The following is a 9762-nucleotide window of genomic DNA, read 5'->3' on the forward strand; positions in this document are numbered from 1 at the left end:
AAGTGCCATTTTGCTCCCACTTCAGGGGAGCCTAACTTGTTCAGAAACGTATTGGTTGTGTACTGTAGTGTGATGTTGAGCTGCTTCTTACTATTGGAATCTTTTCTAACTGACTGTTAATAAATATATATTCTTTTACCAAGAAACCTTGAATAGTGTTTGTCTGAACTACTGTGATTGCAAGTCCTTTGTGTAATATCTTGTACTGCTCACATCCCTCTTGAGATAAGTCTGGCTGCTCAGCCACTGCTACCACATAACTGTGTAGTAGATGATTGTACCACAGAGGAGATTGTGCTTACACCTGTAGTTTTAATTGTATGTAGTGTTCTGTAGTGTACTGCATGTAATTCTGCCCAACACATGGGGGTTCACAGTCCGCCACAAACTGAAGGCTTCATCCTGAGAGGAACGCACATTCTGGTACTGCCTAGCTTGCAGGGCAGAATAGTGGCGTTAAGTCACAAAGGCCACCAGGGCAGTGTAAGGACCAAGGCAAGAATACAAAAATACGAGTGGTTCCCACAGATTGATGCAAAGGTCGAAGGAGTCATATCATCCTGCCTCCCGTGCCTGGCCACAGGCGCACCCCCACTATCAGAACCAATCCAATCCGCCCCAAGGAGCAAGGCACACTGGGAATCAGCGAGTCTCGATTTCTGCACAGTACAAGAAGGGACATATACCCTAGTAGCAATCGATGAACACTCGCGCTACCCAGAGGTAGACGTTGTCCAAACAATGGCGGCAGAAGCATTATTGCCAGCACTGGAAAAGAGGTTTGACACACGGGTTACCCATGAACATAAAAAGCGACAGTATGCCCCCATTCCAAGGGGATGAATTCCACAAATACATGAATGACCTCCAGATCTTACACCACCTCATCACATCGCGATGGCCCTAGGCGAACGGCAAAGTGGAATGCTTCATGAAGACAATTAACAAGGTCCTCAGGGTTGCAAAGGCTCAATAAGCCCCATGGCAGTTCGACCTATACAGATTTCAGATTCCTCCGTAACTTCCCAGTGACGCCACATGCATCAACTGACACTCCCCCAGCAACCATGTTTGTAGCTATGTTACGCTCCTCCATACCGCATCACTGTCACTACAAGCCAAAAGCTATGAATAAGCAGAGGAACTGTCACATTGCAGCGTGACTCTGGCTACCTTCCCACATTGTTATGTGGGTGGCCTTTGGTTGGGGCTATAATAGACAAGGGACGTTGGGCTAGGGATGGGTTCAGGCAGGTCACGTGGGTTCAGGGTTGACAGAGTTTATGGTAAAGGAATAAAGTGTGAAAAGCACCTCTGTGTCGTTCGCATTTATGGCCCTGTCAGGGCCTAGCCTCCCAACCCTTTTTGAAGAGCCCTGTGTTGTGTGAGCACGTAGGCTCTTGCAGGACCCACACCAAAAGAGTAAAAGCAAACTAACATGAGCAGCAAACAGCGAGCCTGGAAGGCACACCACAACATTGGGGATCAGGTATTGGTCTTCAGGAACCCATCATCAAGGACCAAGCTGGCAAGCTGTTTCGTGACCACCCCCGATGTGTAATAACCCTCCCATGTGTGTTGTTGCCCCGTTATGGGGATGTGTCTCTCCCATGTGCATTGCCCTTTTAAGATGGGCCATGACTGCGTCATGGCCAAGCTAATAAAAGGGAGCCCTGCAGGCACGTGCAACAGAACGGCTGCAAACTTCGAAATGGAATGACCGGATTACGGGTCTCGTTAAAGCCTGCAGGCCCACCCTGTGTACGCAGGGCCTGCAGGCCAGGTTGCCATGAGGCCCCCCTGCCAGCAAGGCAGCTAGGGTCCGCATGTGCAGGCAACGCTTGCCCTGCCACCGAAGGCACGGGGCCTCCCAGGTGCTGGTGTCCCATAGCACCTCAGGAGGCTGGTGCGATGTCCATGACCAGCCCCCACCATAACAATGGCGACGAGGAATTCGACATCTCAACAAAAGAAGAGTGGAGAGAAGACAATGGGCCCTGCGAAGCAAGGTCCATGCTCCCCCCGCATTTGCATTGGTGAGGGGAACGAGGAAGGGAGCGCCCAGCCCCACCGCCAGCCATAAGATTGGCCTGTGCGTCACCGCCTATGTTATGGTGTCAGCCCGGGCCACCCGGCGGTGAGGAGCGCCCCGTGGCGTTCCGCCGCAAAGGAAAGAACTGTGCGCCCCAAGGAAGAAGGACGGGGGCCTCCCAGGTGCTGGTGTCCCATAGCACCTCAGGTGGCTGGTGCGTCCATGATTGTTGCATGTCACCCCTCCTGGGCAACATGGTACCTCCCCAGGATCTGGGGGTGGTGAAATGGTGGTAACCATGTGACCAAGTCAATAAAGAGAATAAGCCATTTCCGGCTCATCAGTCGATTCCTGATTCCTGTGTCTTTGTTCGGGCACCATGCTGGGCCTAGCCACGTGGCCCTTCCCTCCGACGGCGTCCCTGCTGGGCAACACCGCCCCGCTGTGGATGTCGGAACCATGTGAACATGGTTGAATGGGAAACCCCGGCCTGGGTGCCCCCAGAGCCAGGGTTGCATTATGCTCGGTGCCCCCAGCCCCCGTGTGGAACTCCGGCGAGCCAGAGAATGCAGGGTGATCCCTGCCAAGTGTTGGCCGCATGAACGCAGCCCTGGTGATCACATCGGGTAATCCAGAATTCGGGGTGTCCTGCTCCGGTGACCCGGGGGCGGGCCCCCAACAATGGAGACGAGGGCTGGAGCCCGCGTGTACATGGCAGCGTCGGTCGCTGTTGAAAAGGTGGCTCTGCAGGTGGCCCAAGGCCCCGTACTGCTGTTTTTGAGGAGATCCACGGGTGGCCCAGGGCCCCATGTTTGTGGATACGGGACGCCTGGTGCCCACATGGGAGCCACGCAGTGCAGGTGCTGAAGCGGCCGCGCTGGCCAGGAGGCGTGGCCCTGTGCCAGCAACACGGAGTTAGAGGAGCTCGCTCTGAGGAGCGGGCGGTGGAGGCAGCTGCAAATGGGGGGCTGCCGAACAGCTGAGACGGCCCTATCCACGAGTGGCGTCGCCACTGAGGAAGTGCAGGGGCCACCAAACAGCTGAAGCAGCCCCCATGGGAGGCGGCCCCAATACCAACTGGGCCTGCATGGAAAAAAAACGGACTGGAACGGGGGAGTCCGCACTCCCCGAAATTAACAAAGGGACACGGGAGCCTACAATAGCCCAAAAAGGAGGCGTGGCTCCTTAACTCCTGTGCGGCAAAACGAACAAGAGAAAAAGGGGCAGGACTTCGTCACCCAGGCCCACGGCGGATAGTGATCCTAACATCCTGCCCAGAGTGGGGGAGGGGTGGGGCAAGTGCACCCTATCAAGACCCGCCCAAAGTAGAGGTGACCGCAATAAAGCAGGTGGACAATCAAAGTGACTGTCATCTTACCCGAAGGGAGGCCTGCAGGGAGCACAGCCTCGACGTCATAGCCTCCATGGACAAAGAAGGGGCGTGGCCTACGTCACTGGGCTACAGCAGTGGAATGGAGGAGCTGCAGAGGATTGACAACACAGGAGACTCGTGGGTCCTCCAACGTGTATGTCGCCCTCGCAAGGTGCAGCTTCAACAGCCTGGCTGCCCAAAAGGAGAATTACTGGGTGAACAGTCCCCGATAAAGGGGTGTGGCTGAACAAGACCGGCCGGGCCTGCAGAGGTGAAATCAACAAGGGGCCCAGGGGGCTCCAGGTCAGAGGCAATGAAGGCCATGGTTCGCTGCTGCCACCACAGCAGCAAGGGAGCGGGTCACTTGACGAGCGCTGCCCATCAGCCCAGTGTTCCACCAGGTCAGGGGCGCAAGAGGATGACCCACGGGCCCATCTGGTCACTGCTCACAGAGTTTCTTGATTTCGCCTGGTGGTGTCTCCATTAGGAGTGCTTGTGCGCCCGCCCATGCAACCGAATCAGCTGCCTGAGGGAGCGGAAGAGGATAGGTGGCCTCAAATACCGGTCACCAATATCTCTCTGTCAGCAGCCCTGGGGTGGAAGAGGAAGTGAAATGAGTGGCTTGTCTTCCCGCATCAGTACCCTGCAACGGTGAGCCTCACACCATGCACGAACGAGGCAGATGTGGCCCCTGGTCCTCCCAGGTGCGGTCTTCCCGGAACCCAAACAGTGTAATCATCTGGCCATCCCCACCATCCTGCCACAAGGTTTGCCCACCAGCTATGGACTAGGCCGATGTGGCCCCTGGTACCCCCAGGTGCAGCTTTGCCGGCCCTGAACTCATCTGGCCGCAGGCATCCAGCCACAAATGGGTTCTGCTGTCTGTGTCCGTCCGTCAACCCTGCACTGTCCTGAAGAATCCTCGCTGGAAGTCGGACTGGTGGCCCGCGGACCGGGACTAATGTGGTGTGATTCTGTATTGTTGTGTTTGGGGGTGCAGGGGCCAGCTAGGAGTGGTGGTGTTGTGGGTACAAGAACACCTCACCCAGCTTAATAAAGGGTGTGCCTGGATGTGGAATGTTAACGGGTCACCAATATCTCACCAACCCAGACCGTCACCCAGTGGACAACCTGGGCCCCAAAGAGTGTGAAGACTAGTGGGCGTTAAAAGTGTAGTGTTATTGTGTATAGTGTGCTGCGATTTGGCAGTTTGTTTTGTTGTTATGAAAAAGGAGGAGTGTTGCATGTCACCCCTGCTGGGCAACATGGTACCTCCCCAGGATCTGGGGGTGGTCACATGGTGGTAACCATGCGACCAAGTCAATAAAGAGAACGAGCCGCTTACGGCTCATCAGTCAACTCCATTCCCGACTGCTGTGTCTTTGTTCGGGCACCATGCTGGTGCTGCACAGTATGCCTAGGGCCTAGCCACGTGGCCCTTGCCTCGGACTGTGTCCCTGCTGGGCAACACCGTCCCCATGTGGATGTCGGAACCATGCGAACATGGTTGAATGGGCAACCCCAGCCTGGGTGCCCCCAGAGCCGGGGTTGCATTATGCTGGGTGCCCTCTGCCCCCGTGTGGAACTCTGGTGATCCGGAGAATTCAGGGCAATCCCTGCCAAGTGTTGGCCACGTGAACACAGCCCTGGTGATCACGTCGGGTGATCCAGACGTCGGGGTGGCCCACTCCTGTGACCCAGGGACGGCGTCCCCCAAACAATGACCAGCCCCCACCCATCAAATCCCTAGAGGCAGTGGGCCTCCAAAGTGCTTGTGCAATGTCCATGACCAGCCCCCCTATAACACCCTGGACGGCGACCAGAAAAAGAGGGGAACCATGATCACTGGGTGGGGGGGCGGTCATGGTTCAATAAAATTCCACCGAGTGGAAAGGGGAGCCAGGCCAACGGACCAATAAAGAGACTGCAAATGTAGCGACAGCGGTGGCAGAAGCAACTCAAGAAGGTGGATGGCACAGACCCGCAACCCAGCTGAAGTCGACAGTCCAGGCCAGGAGGGGCGCAGCCAACCAACTCTGCCCCAGACGACCCCAGGGCTCAGTAGCACAGTTCGTACCAACCGAGGGCGGCACCAAAAACACGAGGAAAGCTAAGTGACAATGTGTGTTAAGGCAAACTGTTGGCATGAGTGGCAGTATTGTAAATGAGCGTATATGCCAGTGACCGCGGAAGGACGAAGGCAATGGAGGAGGCACCCCGATAACCTGTGCAGGCTCCTCCTCCTCCCTCCCTCCCTCCCCCCTGGGTAAGGGGGAAGAGCCAGCCGAAACACAGCAAAAATGCCAAATGCCCACAAAGGGCAACAAAGGAAAGGGGCAGGGATGTCCCTTTATAACGGGTGGGATCTTACTGCAGGAAGCATCCAGCTCCTGCAGAAGGATTTAGTTTCCACCCACCCACCCTACAAACAGGGCAGGGCTTGAGCAAGCCTAGTCGTCGACCTCGCAGCACGGTGAGGCAATTTGGCGGTGTTTGGGCGACCAAGCAAAAGAGACAGTCTCCGGATGAGCCAGGAGAAAGCCGGAAGGGTGTTCGCTCTTCTCAGACCAGCGCCTCTTGGGAGCCTAAGCGGGAGGGGCGTCTGGTGGTAATAATAAGGGCTCAGCTTCCCCAAAAGAAATGACACTCTCCCCACCCAGGAACACCTGCAAGAGCAGGCGAGGCTTAGGCGCAAAGGGTTGGGAGAGTTGGGCCTACAGTGGACTTTTGGAAGTAAAGGGGGAAGCAGGTTGTTGGGACACGGAGCAGTCGCCACGTCTTCAGAGCTATTTCCACTAATGTGTGCAGTGTGGTTTTTAAGATGTTATGGAAATAAATCTGCAGCCTTTTTATGCCAAAAAACAAAACAAGACTAATTCTACACTTTACTGGGGGAACAGAGGAATGAGCATGTACTGTATTATGGGTCCAAATGGAAAGATGCACGGGTTATTTGTGCTGTTAAGGGAAATAAAGTTATGATCACGTGTATGGCAATAAACGTGACGAGGCTACCCCGAGGAAGTCGCCCGACAGGCATCAAGCAGAGTGGATGTGGGTTTTGTGCGTTCCCTTGCCTTCACAGTCCCAGCCGGTACGGGCAGGAGAACGCGGGAGCACCATAACACTCCCAGTGACACCAACTGGGTCAAGGGTTGCGCGACTTGAGTTCAAAGGCTCTGCCCCCTCCAACACCCATCCTCCAGCCGGGCTGTACAATCCCATTGTGAACATCGTTCCGCTTCCTTCTCATCTTAACAGATCACGTACTCTTCCCCTTCCCGATCCCAAACACAGAGTGTTACGGGTCGCCCCCTTTTCCATCCCACGTACAGGGTAGAGTCTCCTACTCCCTCTCATCACAGTCACAGACGCTACGCCCCCACTACATGACCACATGACTGTGCTCTTACTCAACAAAACAGTAGCAGGGTACTTCCCGAACATTGCCTATAACTGGTGTCATGTTACCTTTTGCCACTACCGTTTTTAAAGCCAAAAGGTACTCGGTTTGCATGCAGTTACTGGTCCCAGGATCCAACTATTCTTGCCCGCCTGCCATCGTTTGAGGATGCACGCTCCTGACAAGTTTACGCTATGCAACCACCGTATAAACGGTACCTGGCGCACGTACTCCACGCTCTAACTCATACTTACAGGGTGCTCTGCACTCCACCCGTGTTCGCCTGACTCAGCACCTGAGTTAGGGCTTTCGGGCGCAGCATACTCCCACGAACAGCAGCCAGCTTGTGCAAAAACGCAAACCCTTGAATTAGTCAGCTGACACTTCCTAGAAAAGAAACGAATACTGTCTAGCGGAAGTGGTCCTCGAAGCATCATGGGAGTAGTAGTTTTACGATCGATCTCTCTCTCTCTCTCTCTCGCTCTCTCTTTCTTTCTTTCTCTCTCTTTCCATATCTCCATGACATGCTAAATGAGGCGGCCATTTGTTTTTGATGCTACTTTCTATTCACCAATGTGAGGCATGGAGCAGGTTCAGCCAAACTTTCAAGCACACGAAAGGAAATTATTTTTAACACCGTGTGTGTGTTTTCATTATTATTTCATTCAATTTTAAAGCTACTTCTCTCTCATTTGTATCGAATGGACTTTAATCTACCTCTCATTTCATTGCACCTAAAAGCACTTACGATAATCTTCATTACTCCTACCCTTCCTCGTCCCAGTATAGGCCGCGCCTCGACAGAGGAACACTCCCAAATCGTTTACATCCATGGACTCCACCCCCAATAATTTGGGGAATAAAGCCCAGCAGGCCCCACCATGCAATATTTCCTCAGTGCCAACCTTGTGAAACATCTATACTGTGGCAAGATAACATAGATCAAGAAGCAATCCAAACCATGACTACACTTTCAACCAGAAAAATTGGAGTAATGAGACTAAGCCATACATGTATACATGCCAACCTTGGGGAGGGTTTACATGTATGAACATGCCAACAATCCGACACACCTAGGAGGGAGATTTTGTGTAAGAATTCAGGAGACATTATTTTCCCCATAGGAATACATCGGTGATGGAATTATTTTAGGCCGGAGAACATGAAAAATAGCAATATTTTTCATTGAAAAGTTGGGAGTCTCCCACCTGTATCGAGGGGGGGGGTGCATGTATGCAAAGCCATAGCTCTCAACCATTTGTCTCGCAAAGGTGGGTGAAATCACCCGATTTTGTTTTTGGCGGGTGAGACGCCCATTGGAATGAAGGGCGTGCAGGAGGCTTGGCGGGTGAGTCAGCCCTTTGCAAGGCGGGTGACACCCGCCAAAAGTGAGTGAGTTGAGAGCTATGCAAAGCTTGGTATCCAACAACCCCACTGACAGCTCAAAACTGTCAGCAAGATAAAGAACAAGGTGCATGCAATAGCTCCACAACTCAGTCTGTTATAGACCCAACCATCCCCATTGGGTGGCAGAGGCAGGTAGTAGGTACTGCAACAAGTGTTGTGGCAGCAAATAGCCTTGTGGTCAAACAGGGGGATGCAATGACCACCTCCTGCAGGACCCACTGCAGGGAGGACATTGTGGTGAACACAGGCATTCACTCTCCAGGCGACCAGATTTCCTTCTTATGCACAGGGGCGTAGACAGGTAGGGCCTGAGTTGGTAAGGCCCACCCAAAATCTATAAATACCCACTCAGCAGCACTGTTTGGGCATTTACACATGTTCATGTCACTGAGGTGGGTCCAACAACATTACCTACATTAGCTTCAGGCCCCACTTGTTAGACAATCCTGGCTACGCCTCTGCTCATTCCCCTTCCAGGCACAAACAAAGCAGGACCTGCTCCTGGCCCTCCAGGCGGGACCTTGTCGACAAGGCCAATGGTCATTATGCATAGCCTAACAGTTGGGGAGGCACAACGCGACACACACTGTGCTGTGCCACTTCAGCCCGCGCCAGGGACTTTGGAGGCGGGAGCCCATGCGTCACGTCTCGCCAGCACCAGCCAGTGGTTGTCAAGGTATGCCCAACCAGCAGCAGGGAGCACAGTGGGCAGGTAAATCCGCTTACGTTCCGTGGGGCGATGTTACACTTCAGACGTCCCCGCCGGCTCCTCTATGGTCCAGGTACAAGCTACCATGGCGTCTGTACAAACGTCGACGCACTCCAGGTCACCTGACACACCTTGTACGTGGAAGACGTACAGCAAGCCACGCCCCTCTTACGACTATAAAACCACCGTCTTCCAAGGGGCTCGTTGCTGCTAATTAGCGTTACCAGCTACACGCGGTTTCATCCGTTTCCTCTTCGTGTCTCCCTACACGAATCCTTATCTGAACTCCTGGTTTTGACCTGACCTTTTGCCTGAAATTTGGATTGCTTCGTCTCCTCCCTTATTCTTGTTGTGATCGTCTGGTTGTTGGACTCGGAACGCTACTGGATACGGCTCTCTTCTGTGTCTTGCGGTTCTTCCCTGGTTGCCGCTCTGCACATCAATTTGCTGTCTACATCCGAATCATCTCAACAACTACTCAACTATACTCGTGTACTCAGGTCCATATCTATTGTCTACCATGGACATTGTCTTCTGTTGGATTCTGGGACATTGAGTGACTTTGCTGTGAGATTGCTCTTTAGTGCATATGAACGCTTTCCTGAACTGCACCAACCCGGCACTAGTGCGTCCCTCGTGCCGTTCGGGGTTACTTACCTATACTAACTTCCCTGTTTGTTATTTTCTCCTGTCGTCGTCTTCAGAATCCTGGACTCCTCTTACTCCATTTATCTTTACTCAGGTCAGTTGTTATCAATTCTATAGCTAAAGTGGGAACCGATACTGATTTAGATCAATTCCACTCATTCGTGTTATTCTTTGTAGATTATCCCGGGGAA

At 53.4% G+C, this 9762-nt stretch overlaps 1 protein-coding gene across 2 annotated transcripts in view; it reads right to left on the bottom strand.

Moving 5' to 3' along the window:
- The window catches only part of LAMTOR2 (late endosomal/lysosomal adaptor, MAPK and MTOR activator 2), a 131233-nt gene extending 123997 nt beyond the window's left edge, over positions 1–7236 (bottom strand). Inside the window, exon 1 of one of the 2 annotated variants that reach the window (XM_069607135.1) lies at positions 7062–7236. In XM_069607135.1, coding sequence (XP_069463236.1) covers positions 7062–7129 — 68 coding nt within the window. In that variant the 5' untranslated portion in view covers positions 7130–7236. The remainder of the gene's footprint in view (positions 1–7061) is intronic. The other variant, XM_069607134.1, reaches the window with a different exon arrangement.
- Positions 7237–9762: the final 2526 nt, after the last annotated feature.

The sequence above is a fragment of the Ambystoma mexicanum genome, chromosome 1p (assembly GCF_040938575.1).
Source record: "Ambystoma mexicanum isolate Mex_15411 chromosome 1p, UKY_AmexF1_1, whole genome shotgun sequence".
Taxonomy (NCBI): domain Eukaryota; kingdom Metazoa; phylum Chordata; class Amphibia; order Caudata; family Ambystomatidae; genus Ambystoma; species Ambystoma mexicanum.